Genomic DNA, 20317 nt, shown 5'->3' on the forward strand with positions numbered 1-20317 from the left:
GCAGTAACAAAATAGGTAAGGGTAGCATGAGAGATGCTTACTTTGATTACACAAACAATATGTATGAGTAGGTCATGATTTGTAAATAACTGAAATAGTTTAAAAAAAAGATTTCTTCACTCTCGAAACACACGAGGCAGTAATTTTGAGTAAAATGTATCTGAAATATATCAAGTCAAAGTTTTATTTTTTTTATTTATTATTCAAATAATTAATCATTAAGGAAAATGTGCTCAGTACAAACTGAATGTGTACCAATCAAGTGAATTTCATTGAACCAGATTTCATTAAATTTGCATTGTACTTATGTAACAAAATTACAAGGAAAATTTACATTTAATTAAATTAGTTAAAGTCAGCATTTTGGGGAGATATTTTTATAACTTGAGCTCATTATATAATGTTATACTGCAGTATACTTATGACTAACTTGACAGTTGTTTTTTAAATTGATCCCACATTTTGGAGTCAGCTTCAAAGAAAGGCTGATGTGAAATGTAAAAGTGAGGTCAGAGGTCAAATGTGACATTATATTGAGATGCAAACTATAATAGAGTATTTATAATTCCCATATGACAGTGTAATTTCTTAAATGTTGGCAATAAAAACAAAGGCAATAGAATTTTTTAGCAAAGTTTTGAAGATAAAAGGGATTTAATGAAAGTTTGACCTTATTTGAACTTGAAGAAGAGGTTAGATATCCAAAGTATTGTGATATTTTGAATCCCTATATGCCTAGATGTTATCAATACAAACAATGGCAGTAAGAAACATAGTTTTACTGCTCTATATATTATAATTATCACATTGACCTTCAGATCACTCTATTGAACTTGAAGGAAAGGTCAGAGGTCGGATGTGACATTTTAAAGCTTGGTCCTTTCTGCATATTGATAATATCCACCAAACTTGAAAGAAACATAGTTAAATCAAGTTAATTTCCTCAATTTCCAACCAATCAATCATGAAGCTGACCTTGACAACCTGGATGTAAGACAAATATTAATGGTCTGTTAACATTAGTCCACTCTACACCACTACAAAGGTTAATGAGAATTCATTCAAAAGTTCTCAAGCTATCACGTTTACAGACAGAAAGAACGACATATTTGTGAACGCCTAAAAAACAAAACTTTCTTGGTGGAGGTAATAAACAATGAAAAGTCTTTAGTATTGGACTGACATTAGCATTGTTTGGTTAAGGTCTTTATTACTAATTTTGATGAATGCCAGCCTTACTGCTCTACTAGGTCTATATGCTGAGTCATATTATATATTAATGGCACATCAAGTTTTTTGTCTGGTTGACTATTTTCAATAGTCAACACATAAAAAATGCTTCCAGGTGACAGAGGAAACTGCATGGTGTAAACATGGAAATGTCTTCTTTTTGCAGCTTTCCTATGTGGATGCCGAGGGCAATCCCATCGGTGTGGTCCAGATGACTTTCTTGCGGCTGTTGAGCGCAGCAGCCAGGCAGAACATGACATACAACTGCTACCAATCGGTGGCATGGCACGACCAGGAGCAGGACAACTATGACAAGGCCATCCGCTTCCTGGGCTCCAACGATGAGGAGATGTCTTATGACAACAACCCCTACATCCGCGCCTTAGTTGATGGCTGTGCGGTAAGTCAGGGAAGTGTGTGCGTATGTGTGGGTGTGTGTTTTTTGGGAGGTAAGCTGGGTTCCTTTGATGGAAACTGTTGGAAAGTTATGCTTTGAGTATCTTTGTAGTCGTTGCGTGAGCAGGAGTCCAGCAAATGTGTGTGTGTGTGTGTGGTGTTTCTTTCTCTTTTTTTGACAAGAATATTTTCCGCACACTGATTCTTCAACCCCACTGTGTCTTTTCTCTTTGACAGCTGAAAAAGGGCTATGAAAAGACAGTACTTGAGATCAACACACCAAAGGTGGAACAGGTGCCATTTGTGGACGTCATGTTCAACGATTTTGGCGGCCCCACGCAGAAGTTCGGATTCGAAGTGGGGCCCGTCTGTTTCATCGGCTAAGACTTTTTAACTGAGCAAATGGAGAAAGAAAAAAAAAAAGCATATTTTTGTTTTCTCAAAAACAATTGATGAAAAAGAATAAGACGATTCTATTTGTAAAAGAAAAACGTTACTTTTTTTTTCCAAAAAGCAACAAGTATAAAGTAAAATGAAATCAAGTTGAGAATGCGGTGAAATTTTTTTTATAGGAAACAGAGGAAAAAACCTTGAAACCTCAGTGTGCCTTCTCCATCACATGCAAGTTTTGAAACTGGATGTCAGATCCTCCTTCCTATACAGTTCACTCACACACAAAAACCTAGCCCCATGTCACCACACTTTTGTTCCAAACAACGAAGGCGACCTTGAGAGCCGCAGCCGTTCCAGACGGTCGCGCTATGTACCTTGGACTCCATTTGATTTGGCTCTTTTTTTTCTTTGCTTTAGTTTTGATCTCATGTTTTCCTTCATCTCCCTGGCTTTGCTTTTTTCTCAGTTTGTTTGCTCATTTCACTACGGGAGCTTTGTTTGTGCATAATTGTCTCCCCATTCTCTTGGGATGGGCCATATATATATATATATAAATATATATATATATAAATATATATAAATGATTTTTTTTATGTTTGTAAGTACATTCTGTATATTTTTCTGGGTATCTTTTATTGCTTCTGGCTTCAAAACATGCATGTGACTTTCTATATTTGTGAGGTAGGAGCGCGTGGACGACATCCAAAATTGTAGAAAAGTGAGAGAATTCGACTTGTAAAATCAAAATCCAGAAAACAAACCCCAACCCCGTGGTGAGTCCTGTCTTGTTGCAACTGTGGAGCACGCCTTTGTTGTAATTTAAGAACAAAATGGAAATAAAGGACGAAAACAAGCTCTGTTATTATGTGACAGTTAATTTGCAGACAGAAAACGAAAAGAACAAAAAAAAATACATTCCTCCTTTTTGTGTCCTCTGAACAGAACAAACCGCATTGGTGGCAATATTCTTAACTTAATAAAAGCCTTCTTCACGTTTCCTGAAATCTGACTGCAGTGGGAGATGATGATGGTGATGATGTCACATTGTAACGAAAACACAAAGAAATCGAAACCTAGGTGCTATTTTCTCTCTCTTCTGTGGTGCTATGTATTTTTTCTAGTTTTGTGTTTGAAATATGGAAAACTTGTGCTGAGAGTAACTCCATCGCCACCAGTCCCTTTGACTCGCTTGAGCATCCAGTGGTGGTTTATGCATGCCGTTATTTTTTTGTTTGTTTCCCATACATAGCCACTCTGAGATCAGTGCAGCATGTTATCTCCTGCTTCAGCGGACCACACAGATAAGAAATGGGTCTGTAAAAAATGTTGGAAATGACGAGAGGGATCTAAGATGGTGCTGTTGGCTTTGCGTATCAATGCTCTGTGACGCTGCATTTTTTTTTTTTTTTTTTGATCATGTGTGCCACATGAAACTAGGTTAAAAGATGGACATGTTGCAATTGGGCCAAATGGATACAGTGCAAATTAGAAGGTCCTTCCACCAAAGGTTTTCTTTTCTTTTCTTTTTTTTGTTATGGGAAAACAACTCGAGAAACTTGTTGATTAGCCAGATGGAACGGTTTGTTCATGCAGCGTCAAAACTTGCCTATCGGTCTATAATTCTTTTTTTATTTTTTGCCCTTATTGTAATATTGCTCTTTGTTCAAACTATGCACTCTTTATGCTTATGACCACTAGTATCTACCACAGAATTGTTACAGCTCTTCTTTTTTTTTTGGCTTCCTTTTTAAAAAAAGAGAAAAAAAATCTTTAAATATGTGACTTGAACCTTTTCTGTTAAGATAACTCAATATGCTTGTAGATCTTTGGCTTTATTTTTCATTTGATGCAGTAAATCCAAATTTAACACTCCGCTCTCAATAATAATTATAATGATTTTTTTTTTTTAAAAAAAGAACAAACAATTATTTTGTAAATTTCCAGAACCAGCAGTGATGCTGCCATTATTTTCTTTTTTTCTTTTTTTTTGTCTTTGTTTCATTTTGTAGATTTTCTGTTTGTTTGTTTTTCACAGTTTTGTCAAACCTGTGTAAGGATCAGAGGATAGAAGATATATTGGTTTTTATGTCAATAAATCCAAGTTTACTGTGGCCATCCACTCTTGTATGTCTTTTGAAGCATTAAAACCTATCTGTATGCATGAAATTGTAAAGTTTTTTCTCTTGTTATGATTTTTTTGTAGCGTGGCATGATCTCCGGTCCATGTGTTATTCATCAGGATACGTTAGCTTTTTTTTTTTTTTTTTCATTGCTACAGATGGAAAAAAAAAAAGAAGAAGAAGAAGAATAAAAAGGTCATGTCCACAATTGTGAAGTGGAGAGAAACTGATGAACTTGTAACTCTACCAAAGCCAATGTTCGTTTGTAGTATATTTATTGTATTATTTAAAATAAAAAAATAAATGTTAAATGATACCATAGTGTAAGTGTAAGAGGCGCCCTCTTTACGTGCAAGGTTATTATTATTTTCCACATGCCATCTATTTTTACACAATATGAGAGCACCTTTTTAATGGAGCCAGGCACAAAGCATTTTGACACATTCATTGAGGCAGCCATGCTTTCTTGTTTACCGAGCTGTGGGCTGTGTGTGTGTGAGAGATTGTGTCCTTAAGGATGTCTGTTTAAGCTACACAACAGGTAAAGTACAATATGTTTTTAATAGTGTAAACAGTTGTAGCTCTACAGATGCTTCACAAAAGGCAAGATCACAGCTGGTGATCACAGCTACGGTCATCCGTGGATTATTCCCTGCTGAGGCTTCAAAGAAAGAACCAACTTCCTTTCTAGGCTTTTTTGTTTGTTTGATTTTTTTGGACCGAAAATGTGTACATCTATCACTTCCAGCAGATTTTTCTACTTCGCCTTGCAGGTTTTTCAGGACAAGCGGAGGAATATGTGCATTAACCGCTGTGTGTATTTTATGTAAGCCTTCCTCGGTGATCATTATAATAAAGCCTGTCATGCACCACTAATTTCAATAATCTCCAAAGCTTTGATCAAATCTGCGGTGGTGAGGATGACTCGCAGCACTTCAAATGTCTCATTAGGAAGAAAACCTCACACAAGCCTTAACGCAGCAAAAATAAATAAATAAATAAATAAAACGTTGTTCTGCATGATACCCGTGATCAATATTTAATGCAGTGTTTACAGGATGGATTTGGGACGATCAGAATGCATGGATTCCACTGAGGCAGCATCCTGGGTGAGTAAAGCAGCAAAGCCAAAGCGAAAAGTTCATTCCTCATTTAAGCTCCCAACTTTTTACAATAGTGGGGATAAGAGGGCCACACATAGGGCCTTTAGATCCCTCCAATTATGGCAATAGGTGAAATGTCAAAGACTGCAACAGCAACACGAGGGTGACAGGCCCTGTGAAACCTTTGTAGGGGTGGATTCAGGATGTGGTGAGATTTGAAATGGATGCAAGGATGGATTTGGGACATGCAGATGCACTTGAAGCAATGCTGCAGACCAGGAAGTGCATAGTGAAAGAAATGTAACACCAAATGTCGAGGTGTGCTGTTTAAGATGCAAGCAGCTCAGGTCAATCAGCTCAGAGAAATTTTAAGAAATACTCTGACACTTGGGTCTTCTACGTAGGTAAGATACTCAAGCAATAATATAAACTATACTAACTTAAAAGTAAAACTACTTACTTCATGGTAAAGGTAATTTCACCTTTTTTGTGCCATGTTAGCTTGTGTCCAAGAAGCTCAGAGGGAAGCTTCTTCTTTTTTGTAGTTTAAAGGATCAAAGCTGAAATGTAAGTAAAATAAAGACCCATCAGCGTACTCTTTGCCCTTCTGCACACTTTGTGCTCGCTTCGCTCCACCACGCATTTACCCTGACTGTCAGCGCCATCCCTGCAATGGCTCTCTGTCCCACCAGGGGGGTCAGCTTCACAGTTTGGGAACAACTGCTTTACTGAAACTTCAAGCAATTCACTGACATTTGAACCAATTACACTCCGTTTTAGTTTTCATTGTTTCTTCTCTTGGCTTGTTGCAAGACACAAGCTTGTCACTGTTAAATGGTGATACCACAGTTCTAGGATTTTCTGTGGCTTTTGAGTTTTAAATTCATATTTGACTTAATTATTATTCTAGTACAGTTATTTTGGTATTTTTGGACTTATTTTGATTGTAAAATTATTCTTCTTTCTGTTTTGCTGTTTTCCCATTGTGTCCAAACTGATTTCCCTCTGTTGTGTTTGTGTGCTTATGCCTTCTGTGCTTCACTGTCTGTGATTGAGTTTAGGCTAGTCTTCAGCATCTGTTGTTTTTCTTCCTTTTATTGTGATTGTGTTTATTGTTTTCACTTTTTGTCAAAGTGAGCATCGGGATGGAAAAGAAAGGTGATTTAAGTGACTGAACGCCAAATCGTTGTTAACGACAGATGGACTGTTCTAAATATTTAAGAAACTCCTGAGCTACTGGGATTTTCCTGCACAACCATCTCTAGGCTTTACAGAGAATGGTCCAACACAGAAAACAATATCCAAGACAATGGTAACTCAAACAATCACAATGCAGAAGAGCATCTTTTGAATGCACAACACATCAAACCTTGAAGCAGATGGGTAACAGCAGCAGAAGTCCACATCGGGCACAGTTTGCACAGGCTCACCGACAGACAGACATGTGGAAATGTATATATAGTCTAATCCTGCTCTTGAATTCCTGGTGTATTTTATGTCATCCTCTTAGTTGGTTTTACTATACATTCCTATTGTCTTATTTTCATTATTGATCTTTTTGCTTTGCCAAATCAGGCCTTTTAGTTTCAAAACCTGTCCTCCGTCTCATGAGACGTAGGCTTATACTTTATATTGCCTTTCTTTAGGAGAAATATGGGCAACTAATAGTAATATTACAAAGATTTTATCTTTAAAATACGCCTGATGCCCATGCTCTATAGTGGTAATGCAGCACAACATATTTAGAGTCTTGTATGAATCTGATAAATAACTGGCACGCTGAGGATTTATTGGCATTCTGTACGTTAGTGCTTCACTCAGTGACAAAAGAGCACCTGTGTCTGGGACTGCTGCAGGTCATTTCTGAGGCATCCCACAGGAATAGGACACCACTCTAAATCTGAACACTATAAATGTGTTTCATTGTTTTGCTAGCAAACTGTTCCCAGCTGCAGTTATTTATCAACCAGTTTCATTTCCTCTGTTCTGATAGCTTGCTTAATAAGAAACTTGTGAGTGTGCGTGTGTGTGTAGCACTGATGAAGTGAGGTTGGGGATAGGACTTCCTCTAGATTCTTATAAGTGATCCTAATATATACAAAAAAAAAAAAAAAATCCAGTAACACTCTAAAGGCTAATTATTCATTGTTAAAATGTTTGGTCTGCAAGTTGGGGAAGAGCTAAAGGGTCAAAAGCCAGATGTTAAACGCGAAATTTGGGACCAAACCCCGGTGTTCACGTGTAATTGCTTTGAGCCTGTGGATTTTCAGCTAACAGAGCCCATTCATCGCCCGACCCTGCACTGCTGACCTACTTACATACGAATCAGATAGAGGAGCTAGAATGAGATAGCGTTACAACACTGGCACTGACATATTGGAATATTAATAAAAGGCTGCTCTGCTCTAATAGACTTTGAGATTGAGGAATGGCCATACAGTTCAGGTTGTGCGTGCTGTAATGTGATTAGCGTCGGCCACCCAAGCATTGCACAGAGCTGCAGTTCTCGGCTGTCGCTGCCGTGTTTGTACCCTGTCGCAGTTTAAGAGGGATCAAGATTCTCTTAAAGATTTAAGGAAGACATTGAGGGAAAAATGTGAGATTTTGTCTCTGTATCTGAAAATAAAAAAACAACAAATATTTTGTTCTACCTCTCTTCCCCTATTTTTAGTAACTGTGTGAATGTGGTATGTTACTCTTTCTCTTATTTCCATTTTTCTTTATTATATCCTCATCTGGCTTGTTATACTTTTTCCCTTTCTGTCTTCCTGTGAGCTCACTTGTGCCTTATTATCCTTCTCCCTGCTGTGTATTTAGTCCGTTCATTTAGTCTTTGGCAGTTCATCAAGTTATCAGCCTCCTGTCTCTTTGTGTGCCCTATGTGTTTTTATTTTTTTATTTTATTTTATTTTTAACTTTTCCTTAATATTAATCTCCCTTTTTACTCATTGGATTTTTTCTCTGTACCCTAGTTTGGTTTTTATCTTGTTCAGCTTGCAGTGGCTTTTGTTGTCACATTTTTCCACGAGTCCTATTAAAATCATCTTCTGTTTTACACCTGCCAGCATTTTGGGGTCTGCTTTTCAATTAAATCCTTACACGTGATAGATTTCAACTTTATCTCAGCTTTACTTATGACTAGTACCGTGCAAAAAGTTTGAGCTACCCTTATATCTTTTTATTTTGCTTCCACAGAGCCAGACTTTCTTTGAATTTTCTCAAAGTTGTCTTAAACAATAGTTCTTCAGGCTTTCTGAAGGTCTTTCTGTTTTTCTTTGGACATTGGCTTTGTCACTCATTTTCAATCCAGCCCTCCTACCTGATTGTCTTCAGAGAAATAATTGTTGTTTTTTTTAAATGTTTGTTAAACCTTTTAAAAACGCAGACCTATAGTTCACTGAAACATAAAAAAGCCCATTAAGTAACACATCATTTCTTCTAATTTCTTTAGTTTAATAGAATGTACAAAAATGCTAAAGACAGGTTGACAAGAATAAAATAATGTTTTTGCACCGACACAGTTATTCCCAAAGAGCTATAAGCCAAAGACTTGGCATATCTCAGCACAGTGTGCAGTGTGCTCCTAAAAAAATTTGAAGAAACTCTACAAGTGAAGGGCATGTCCTTAAGAAGTCTGTCCATGAAGCCAGGTAACACACACCAATTAGTTAAATTGTAGGAATGTCTTAAAGACATAAAGACCTGGATGGCCGCTAACTTTCTGCTTCTTAATTCAGATAAAATTGAGGTTATTGTACTCGGCCCTGAAAAGCTTAGAAATATGGTATCTAACCAGATTCTTACTCATTACCTTGGCCTCCAGTAACGCTGTGAGGAACCTTCGAGTCATTTTTGACCAGGACATGTCCTTCAACGCACATATTAAACAAATATGTAAGACTGCTTTCTTCCATTTGCACAACATCTCTAAAGTTAGAAATATCCTGTCTCAGAGTGACGCTGAAAAACTAGTTCATGTATTTATTACTTCCAGGCTGGACTACTGTAATTCATTATTATCAGGATGTCCAAAAAACTCACTGAAAAGCCTTCAGTTGATCCAAAATGTTGCAGCAAGAGTGCTGACAGGGACTAGAAAGAGAGAGCATATTTCTCCTGTTTTGGCTTCCCTTCATTGGCTTCCTGTTAAATCCAGAATTGAATTCAAAATCCTGCTCCTCACATACAAGGTCTTAAATAATCAGGCCCCATCTTATCTTAATGACCTTGTAGTACCATATCACCCTATTAGAGCACTTCGCTCTCGCTCTGCAGGCCTACTTGTTGTTCCTAGAGTATTTAAAAGTAGAATGGGAGGGAGAGCCTTCAGTTTTCAGGCCCCTCTTCTGTGGAACCAGCTTCCAGTTTGGATTCGGGAGACAGAAACTATCTCTACTTTTAAGATTAGGCTTCAAACTTTCCTTATTGCTAAAGCATATAGTTAGGGCTGGACCAGGTGACCCTGAATCCTCCCTTAGTTATGCTGCAATAGACGTAGGCTGCCAGGGATTCCCATGATGCATTGAGTTTTTCCTTTCCAGTCACCTTTCTCACTCACTATGTGTTAATAGACCTCTCTGCATTCAATCATATCTGTTATTAACCTCTGTCTCTCTTCCACAGAATGTCTTTATCCTGTTTTTCTTCTCTCGCCCCAACCTCCCTGAGCCTGGTTCTGCCGGAGGTTTCTTCCTGTTAAAAAGGAGTTTTTCCTTCCCACTGTCGCCAAAGTGCTTGCTTACAGGGGATCATATGATTGTTGGGTTTTCTCTGTATCTATGAAGCGCCTTGAGGTGACTTTTGTTGTGATTTGGCGCTATATAAATAAAATTGAATTGAATTGAACTGAAATAAGAAATAGGAAAAAATCCAGCAAAATCCTGACACAGGACCTGAGACATGCATGTGGAATGGTTCCTGTCATGAAACTATTCTTCAGAAAGGGAAGCAGGGAGGAAAGGCTCAGGTATGCCAATTTATACAAGAATTGGATTTAAAATCTGTGGCAACCGGTGAGTGTCTACATTCTGTAAAACATGGTAGATGCTCTGCATTTTGGCCAGTGGTGTTGGGGATCTTCTTTGGTTGTTGACTGCCATTTGTTGTGTTCTCTGTCAAGATAATCCCATCATGCTCTGGGCTCTGGGCTTTATTATCATGCGTTTTTTTTTCTCCAGGTATGTTTTTACTGTGTTAGAAGTGAGTTTGGGATTATTGACATGGTGTAAAAGAACTTTAAATGTCCTTCAAGAAGCCTGGGGAACTATTTCTGAGGACTACCTAAAGAAACTAGAAGAAAGTTTGCCTAAGAGAGTTCAGGCTGTGTTGAAGAATAAAGGTGGTCATACCAAATACTGACTTTCAAGGTTGTTAGAAGAATAAAAACCCTGTTTTTGCCTCATGCATGTGCTGCATCTTTTCCCCCATTTTTCTAGCAGAATCAAGAAATGAGTGGTGACACATGGCTTTTGCACAGTACTTTCAGCCCGTTCTCACTCCCGGGGCGTAGTATACCGACGTTTTGTCACGTCCCGCGGCTTTGCATTCCACAATCAACACAACAGTCAAATGTGTGGCAAAATTAATTTAGCTGTAATACCAATGCTCCAACACCTTTAGTACCACCGTTGTCAATAGCAGCAAAATATAGTTTCTCCAACTTAAGACCATTGCTGCTTCCCAGCGTTCCTTCTGCCACCACCTTGCCAATAATTGTAGCTGTAATAGAACCTCAACAGCAGTTTAGCGGAGCAGCAGATAAACACCCCAAACTAAACACTCAATGCTGCCTACCGGCAGACTGGGGCCATGAGAATTGTATTGAATGCTAGGATAGAAGAGGATTTGAAAATTATGCGCACATATGACACAAATCTGCCAGGATTTAAAACCACATATTTTATTCCCAAACAATCAAAACAGGATCTTGAAAAAAATGTCAGGGGAGTCTGGAACATGTCACTCAAACATAGTCTGCACACTCCCACATGGCGCTCCAGCACCTGTGTGGGCGTGCAGAGGCAGAATAGGAGCCACTGCAGTCTGAAGAATCGTATATATTTGTTTCACTGCTCTGCTGATTAGTGTTAAGTATTCTTCAAACATTCAAAGTTTGTGAATCGCATCTGGGTTTGCCAAGAAATCTGTGTTCTGTAATTCTGCTGAAGACTGGTGACAAATTGAAGGATAAAACAAGTGTGTTGGCAATGCGGCGGTCTATCAAATGTCACCTTAAAAACTTCAGCACTCTTTGGCTTCTGAAAGGTCTCTGAAACTCTAATGGATGAATGAAACACCATCCTCCCTACAGATATTCCAAGATTTGGTGTTTTGGTGAGACAGAGTGCTGTCTGACACATTGGTCCAAAATCTACCGGACGTGTCCACAGTGGTTGAGACCTGGTGACCATTAAGGCCACAGCGTAAGATTTACATCAGTTTTATACTTTTGAAACCAATCATTTTAGTGAATAAAGATGACAAACAGCATGTCTGTACTTCTGTCTCGACTTGTAAACAATGATTTGATTTCCCAACAATGAACCCTCTTTCAAACTGTCTTAGATCTAATCTTCTTTGCAGGATGGAAGAAGCTGAGCCTGCTCAGCATTTTAATGCATGTCACAGAGCAGGGCTGGATGTTCATTGCTTCATAGTGCCATTCATGCAGTTATTTCCTTTACTTTGGCTTTCAACTCATTTTATGTATTCCAGCAGATGTTGCACAACTAATTATTTCTACCATGGTCTAATTTTAAGACGATTACCAGACAATAATCACAATGCTGTACTTTGTGTTGGGAGAGAGGGAGAGAGCCAAAGTTTTCAAGAAAATAAAAAATGGAAAGAGAAACATCACGTAAAAGGATTAGAGAGGAGGCAAAGCCGATGCTAAGAGCAGATGGATTGCAAAAAAGAACTAGAAGACAAAAAAGGGAAAGCAGCGACAGGGAAGCGAGGGAGATGTTTGATGTGTAAATACACAGCACACAGCCGGTGATGTTTTCCCTGCAGAAAAGCAGGTAAATAACACATGAGTTTGGATCGGATTTAGAATAATATTCAAATAATTGTCAGCGGTTATCATTAGCATGCTGGGGATGAATTAGCGTTGCTGTCCCGTGGATCTCCTTTGTTCTTCTCAGCTGTCGTCATGAGGGAAGGCAGCATCTGGGAGGTCGTTAAATTCAGTTTCCTAGTAGAAATGAGATTTCTCGAGGGGACTGAGAAAGCTTGAGATGGCTCAAGAATGAAGAAAAATGTTTAAAGTTTGAAGTAAGAAATATTAAAGCCTGCAACGTAAACATAAACGGCATATTGCGTGTCAGTGCAGACGACTTTCAGGAAGAAATTCTTAAAGTATCGAGGTGATTTGTTGAATTTGGTGCCAAACGGAAACAGTTAGCAATATGACTTTGAACCTTCTCTCAGCAGGAGAAGCTTTGTCCCACTCATGTAAAACTTAGCACTTGATTTAATTAGATCATCTTGTTTCACAGCCAGAAGGAAGAGCATATGGTCCTGCACTTCCCCCCCGCTCTTCACTCACATACAGTAGCACTGTTCTATTTTCAGGCTCTTAGAGTATCAGCTTTGAAGCTGCAGGCTTCTCCTCCACACTACGGTGCTCCCCTGTAGAGAGGCAGGGTCATTGAAACCTGTGTGTGGTACAGGGCCCGAACAGCAGCCAAGGACAGGCCCAAATTAAAAGCATTAATTATTTCTCCCAGGCACAATACGAGCAGATTTTTTTCTCCCCTTGATGTCATTCAAGAAAGACAAACAAGGACAGAGTGAATTAATCGCTTAATGAATTCACTTAACCGAGTTCTTGTGTTTCGTATTGTATACTCTTCTGCCTTAAAACTGAGCTGAGCGCTGGAAACAAAGCACAAACAGTCCCATCAAATTTCACTTCAAATGCCGTTCCTTTGGGTGCACAAAATTGCAGGCATCTCTCATGTAAAATACCCACAAAACAACAACAACAAAAAAAAAAAAAACACCTTGAAGGTTTATAGCTCATATGAGGAAAACAGACCAGGAACAAACACATTTTTTTATTCATCCAGCCAGAAGCCAGGACAATAAATTCAGTGGAAATGAATGAATGCACTTGAGGCAGCTTTTTTTGTTTTGTTTTCATCATATGTTTTTCCTGAGACTGACCGCCCAGTGTGCAGAGAGAAAGGTTTGCCGCTGGAGTCAGGGGAGGAGATGGAGATGCCTTATGGCTTGACATTTTGAGACACAAAGGAGAAAAAAAAAGCATATCATATAGCGAATATACGGAAGCGTGGGGTGGGGGGCGATGACACAGAAACCAATTTTGTTTGCGCTCAGATTCACTTGGGAGACTTTTATTTGTGGTTCTGGTATCTGTCAACAAACACCTTCTGCTAATATTTCTTTGACTCTATTTCCTTTACTCCTCTCACAAATGAGCCACATCTCTGCTGGTGCATGCTGGGTAAGCACAGGTGGGATCAGTGGCATCATTGTACAGTTGTCTAACATGCAAGCGTGCAGCAGGGTCGCATTAGGAATGTGCATCACGATGAAGCCATTATTACGAGATCTTAACAACCCCCCGGTTTGCTTTATGGAGACTGCACGCCATTTATTAGCCATTCTAAACAATGCGAGGGAAGATCTAGCGGAGGACATGTCTGATTCAGTCATCAGTTCCTCTTTGTTTTCTCGGATGGGAGGCCACATCTTTCAGGTCTCTAGCAGCATATGTCTAACAGATTCAAATGAATCAGCTGATAAAATCATTTCAGAGTCTGTGCACTCAACTGAATATTTCATGATGCCGAAGCTATCGGCCACGCCGTCTCACATTTCTCTGCCCTGCTTTTACGTGCTATTAAATCATTTGCCGAATGACAAAGTACAATCGGGATTAGGTGATTTGCGGATGCAAATTCAGTTGCAATAAAACACACGGTATATGCAAGCGTTAGCATGGAGAGACGTGCATGTACGCTGTTGTAAAAATGACACGGTGATATATCAACGTGCCATATTTTGAGATATTCTTTGTAAGAAATACAATGATTTGTAATCTCCTTTCTACATACCGTCCTTGTGTGACAGACAGAGCAACTTTTAGTGTCTAAAATCATCTTAATGTTACTTTTTTTGTTCCAATTTCTTATTTCAAGTCTTAGAACTGCCTCTGCCAACTTACCCAAATGTCATTTTCTGTTGATTAAAGTCACCCAGAATCATCCAGCTTCACTGCATCCTGCCAAAACAAAGTTGGTCGAAAAAAAGAAGAGAAGATTAAATAAGGATGGGTGCAAATGTACCACTTGAGGTCACAGCGCATAAAGGTAATTCATCACTGTCATTTCAACATCAACACCTTCCCAGCAGGTAAAAAAAAAACCCTCCCAAACCTTTGATTAAACATCAGCAGGAGACAGCGGTGCCAAGCAAAATCAAAACCAGTGAAGCATCTTTGGCCTGCAGGAGACTCTTTTGCAGTCAGCTAAGCAAGACCCCACATTCTGTGGGGCCGGGCGGCGCTGCTGCACTGGGCCCGGTCTGGATGGGCCTGGGCCCCCTTTCCCTGGCGGGTCGCGGAGTATGGGGGTGCCTACTGGGGTCAACCTCAGTTGTACGGAAGGCCCAACAGCGCCTCTACTACCTGAGGAGACTGCGGAGCGCACACATTCCCAGATCTCTGATGTTGAACTTCTACAACTGTGCCATCAGCAGCGTTCTGACGTATGGATTTCTAGTGTGGTTCCCCAGCTGCACCAAGGCCGATCAGCAAGCACTCCAGCGGGTGGTGAAGGAAGCTGGCAGAATTATTGGAACAAGTCTGCCAGAGATCAGTAATATCTTCCCCACTCGCTGTCTGAGGAGGGTGCACAGTATCCTGCGGGACCAACATCACCCTGCGTGCCACCTTTTCCACCTGCTTCCCTCAGGGAGAAGGTACAGGTCTATACAGGCCAGAACATCCAGACTGGCCAACAGCCTGTATCCACAGGCTGTGAGGCTCCTGAACTCTCTGCCCCCCTCTCACGGACAATAACCATATCCAACTTCTTAATAGCAATGAACTGGTCTGCATTGGTGCATCATATCTTTATTCTCTTCCCCCTCCTGCCCCCCCCCCCCCTCTTTCTTAAATAGATAACTATCATATCTGATATCATATCTCACAGTACAATAATATTGAACGGGTTGCATTGTTGTATTTTGTCATGTTTCTCAGGTCTTTGTCTGAATTTCTACGAACATTATTGCTAAGGATTGTCTTATTGCATTGGAGTCACACTGGGTTAAATATGTACACTTGGGTTTTAAGGGGTATTTATTATTTTCTTCTTTTTTTTGGGTTGTATGGAAGCCCCAAACGCAATTTCATTGTTCTTGACAATGACAATAAATAAATAAATACTAAATACTTATGTGCTGCACAATAATGTTTAACATTTAGTATTTACTGTCATATTCCCATATATCATTGTGATGTTGTTTATTCTATTACTCTTGTTCTCTTCTGCTTGCTTTCTTTTTTCTTTCTCAGCAGGTGATCCAGGTGATTGATATATGCATTTTTTTTTCTCTGCCCGTTCTGTTGGTTTTTGTCTTTTGCCCTTCTCCCCCGTCCCTCTTCTCAGCTGTTTCTCTTTCCCTCTTTCTTTCTCCCCTTCTTTCCCCCAGTCACGTCTGTCCCGTATTCAGTAAGTGAAAATAAAATAAACAATAAAAGGTGAATCAAATGGACCATTACGGCAAGGCTGGGATGGTCAGTTTGGTAAAGTAAATCCGTTGGGCATCTTTCTTTGCCTTTAGACAACAATTCTGATGGCAAAAGAGCCAAACGGGACAGGCCAAAAAAACAAAAACAACAAAAAAAAAAAACAAAAAAAAACAAATGAGCCACATCTCTGCTGGTGCATGCTGGGTAAGCACAGGTGGGATCAGTGGCATCATTGTACAGTTGTCTAACATGCAAGCGTGCAGCAGGGTCGCATTAGGAATGTGCATCACGATGAAGCCATTATTACGAGATCTTAACAACCCCCCGGTTTGCTTTATGGAGACTGCACGCCATTTCAGAATCAGAATCAGAATCAGAATACTTTATTGATCCCTGGGGGAAATTATTTTTTGTTACAGTGCTCCATTTTAAACCAACATTAAGACAAGACAGACAATACGCTAACTAAGAATAGTACAATATATACATATATATACATACATACATACATAAGTCACTTATAAATAAATATTTGGAAAAGAAACATGTGTAGTTGTAGCAGCAAACAGTGTGTTAAGTGGATGCGTTGTACAGGGAGATGGCCACAGGCAGGAATGATTTCCTGTGTCGTTCAGTGGTGCTTTTCGGTAATCTCAGTCTCTCACTGAACGAGCTCCTGTGACTGACCAACATGTCATGGAGTGGGTGGGAGGTGTTATCCAACATTGTCTTTATCTTGGACAGCATCCGCCTCTCCGACACCACCTTGAGGGAGTCCAGCTCCATCCCCACAACATTGCTGGCCTTACGGATCAGTTTATTAAGTCTGTTGGCATCTGCGACCCTCAGCCTGCTCCCCCAGCATGCAACAGCATAGAGGATCGCACTGGCCACCACAGACTCATAGAAAATCCTCAGCATTTTCTGGCAGATGTTGAAGGACCTCAGTCGCCTCAAAAAATAGAGACGACTCTGGCCCTTCCTGTAAAGTGCTGTGGTGTTTTTAGCCCAGTCCAGTTTATTGTCAATGTGTACTCCAAGGTATTTATAGTCCTCCACAATGTCAACACTGACCCCCTGGATTGAAACAGGGGTCAAGTGTTTCCTGGTCTTCCTGAAGTCCACGATCAGTTCCTTGGTCTTTGCCACGTTGAGCTGCAGATGATTCTGCTCACACCACGTGACAAAGGAGTCGACCACAGCCCGGTACTCTGTCTCATCATCCCTGCTGATGCATCCAACCACCGCAGAGTCATCAGAAAACTTCTGAAGATGGCAGGTCTCTGTGCAGTGGCTGAAGTCTGTGGTGTAGAGGGTGAAGAGGAAGGGGGAGAGGACAGTCCCCTGTGGTGCCCCTGTGTTGCTAATCACCTTGTCAGACACACACTGTGGGAGACGTACATATTGTGGTCTTCCTGTCAGGTAATCAACAATCCAGGACACCAGAGAAGCATCCACCTGCATCGCTGCTAACTTATCACCCAGGAGGGTCGGCCTGATGGTGTTGAAAGCACTGGAAAAGTCAAAAAACATGACCCTCACAGTGCTCGCCGGCTGGTCCAGATGGGTGTAGACACGATTGAGCAGGTAGATGATGGCGTCCTCTGTTCCGAGACGAGGCTGATAAGCGAACTGAAGGGGATCCAGATGTGGTCTTACTATGGGTCGCAGCTGGTCCAGGGTCTTCATGATGTGGGAGGTCAGTGCCACGGGCCTGTAATCCTGGGGGCCACTGGGACGAGGCGTCTTTGGTACAGGGACGAGGCATGATGTCTTCCACATCACCGGGACCCTCTGCAGACTCAGACTCAGCATAAACAGTTTATGAAAGACTCCACACAGCTGGGGGGCACAGGTCTTGAGGACAAGGGGACTCACTCCGTCTGGTCCAGCAGACTTGCCTGAGTGAAGTCTCCTCATTTGCATCTCAACCTGGTATTGAGTGAAGGTGATGGGTGGGGGAGGGGTGTCAGGAATCTCACAGGAGGCAACATGTGAAGAGAGAGGCTGGCACAGTGGTGTGGCTCTGGATTCCAGGCTGACTGCAGGTGAGGTTGTGGGGGTGGGAGCAGACACTGTGGTGTCGAATCTATTGAAAAACAGATTCAACTCGTCGGCTCTATTCTCACCTCCCTCAGCTCCCCTGCTGTTGGTTGGCCTGAATCCAGTGATGGTCTTCATGCCCCTCCACACCTCTCTCATGCTGTTCTGCTGGAGTTTCCACTCCAGCTTCCTCCTGTAATTGTCCTTAGCCTCTCTGATCTTGTCCTGTAGTAACACCTGGATCTTCCTCACCTCCTCTTTGTTGCCCCCTCTGAAAGCCCTCTTCTTGTTGTTGAGGAGGGCTTTGATGTCCTTAGTCACCCACGGCTTGTTATTTGGGTAACAATGAACAGTCTGAGCTGGAACAATGGAGTCGGTGCAGAAAGTTATGTAGTCTGTGATACACTCAGTAAGCCCATTGATGTCCTCGGCGTGAGGCTCACAGAGTGTTTCCCAGTCGGTCACCTCGAAACAGCCCTGTAGTTCCGCTATTGCCTCCTCTGACCACCTCCTAACAGTCCTGGTGGTCACAGGTTCCCTCCTCACAATTGGCACATAGCGGGGGGTGAGGTGAATCAGGTTATGATCTGACCTACCAAGTGGGGGGAGGGAGGAGGAGCTGTATGCATCCTTGACGTTAGCATACAGTAAGTCTAAAGTTTTCTCTCCCCTGGTGGGACAGTCCACATATTGTTTGAATGTTGGTAGTGTATTGTCCAGTGATACATGGTTGAAGTCACCCGAGATCACAATAAAGGCACTCGGGTGCTGAGTCTGTAGCCGAGCTATGGCAGAGTGGATAGTGTCACATGCAGCTGTGGGGTTAGCAGAGGGGGGAACATAGACAGCCACCAAGATGACGTGAGAGAATTCCCTGGGTAAATAATACGGCCTGAGTCCAACAGCACACAGTTCAGTGTCCGGGCAACAAATCCTTTCTTTGATTGTTATGTTGGCAGGGTTACACCACCGGTTGTTAACTAAAACAGCAAGCCCACCTCCTTTACGCTTACCGCTAGCGATGCTGTCCCTGTCCGCCCGAACAGTGTGGAAGCCTTCCACGGAAGCATTCTCATCGGGAATGACCTGGTGCAGCCATGATTCGGTGAAACACATCAGGCTACACTCTCGGTATTCCCTCTGACTCCGTACCAGTGCTGAGAGCTCGTCGATTTTACTTGCCAACGATCGCACATTTCCCATCACGATAGACGGCAGACACGGTTTAAACCTCCTCCTCGCTTCGAGCCTCCGCTGTCTCACCGTCACCTTTTTTCTTCTCTTCTGTCCTTGACCTCTGCATCCCCGATGTGTTTTCCTCCAAATTTCAGCTGGTACTTCTGCGGGCACTTCTGCGGGCCTGGCCAGCGAGCCGGCCGGCATCAGGGCGATCAGCTGATCTCTGGAGTAAACAGTCCGTGCGTGTAGGAGATGTGCCGCGGTCCCGTTCCATGATAAAAGTAACAGTTCCACGGCCACCAGAAGAACAAAAACTCTCTCAATCCACATGATTGAGTAAGAGATAGAAAACGGAGGAAAATACAAGTCAGAAAAAAAAAAGAATACGTATGAAAAAAGAGCTAAACTAAGAGAAAAGCAGGAGCAACTGTAACAGGCTGCACGCTGGTTGGCGCATGCGCACTAGATTTATTAGCCATTCTAAACAATGCGAGGGAAGATCTAGCGGAGGACATGTCTGATTCAGTCATCAGTTCCTCTTTGTTTTCTCGGATGGGAGGCCACATCTTTCAGGTCTCTAGCAGCATATGTCTAACAGATTCAAATGAATCAGCTGATAAAATCATTTCAGAGTCTGTGCACTCAACTGAATATTTCATGATGCCGAAGCTATCGGCCACGCCGTCTCACATTTCTCTGCCCTGCTTTTACGTGCTATTAAATCATTTGCCGAATGACAAAGTACAATCGGGATTAGGTGATTTGCGGATGCAAATTCAGTTGCAATAAAACACACGGTATATGCAAGCGTTAGCATGGAGAGACGTGCATGTACGCTGTTGTAAAAATGACACGGTGATATATCAACGTGCCATATTTTGAGATATTCTTTGTAAGAAATACAATGATTTGTAATCTCCTTTCTACATACCGTCCTTGTGTGACAGACAGAGCAACTTTTAGTGTCTAAAATCATCTTAATGTTACTTTTTTTGTTCCAATTTCTTATTTCAAGTCTTAGAACTGCCTCTGCCAACTTACCCAAATGTCATTTTCTGTTGATTAAAGTCACCCAGAATCATCCAGCTTCACTGCATCCTGCCAAAACAAAGTTGGTCGAAAAAAAGAAG

At 41.2% G+C, this 20317-nt stretch overlaps 2 protein-coding genes across 4 annotated transcripts in view; one reads left to right on the forward strand and one right to left on the reverse strand.

Annotated features, from left to right (window-relative positions):
* Nucleotides 1–4460, forward strand: part of col5a1 (procollagen, type V, alpha 1) — a 74951-nt gene extending 70491 nt beyond the window's left edge. For all 3 annotated transcript variants that reach the window (XM_082541156.1, XM_082541157.1, XM_082541158.1), the window contains exons 65-66: nt 1397–1630; nt 1864–4460. In XM_082541156.1, the coding sequence (XP_082397282.1) occupies nt 1397–1630; nt 1864–2010 (381 nt within the window). In that variant the 3' untranslated portion in view covers nt 2011–4460. The remainder of the gene's footprint in view (nt 1–1396; nt 1631–1863) is intronic.
* The window catches only part of LOC309711816 (uncharacterized protein), a 304239-nt gene that overhangs the window by 283198 nt on the left and 724 nt on the right, over nt 1–20317 (reverse strand). Inside the window, exons 2-3 of the mRNA XM_082542294.1 lie at nt 18330–20285; nt 16453–17711 (exon numbers count right to left, since the gene is read on the reverse strand). Of these exons, the coding sequence (XP_082398420.1) occupies nt 16539–17711; nt 18330–19517 (2361 nt within the window). The 5' untranslated portion in view covers nt 19518–20285 and the 3' untranslated portion in view covers nt 16453–16538. The remainder of the gene's footprint in view (nt 1–16452; nt 17712–18329; nt 20286–20317) is intronic.

Source organism: Aulonocara stuartgranti, assembly GCF_965226115.1.
Source record: "Aulonocara stuartgranti genome assembly, chromosome: 7".
Taxonomy (NCBI): domain Eukaryota; kingdom Metazoa; phylum Chordata; class Actinopteri; order Cichliformes; family Cichlidae; genus Aulonocara; species Aulonocara stuartgranti.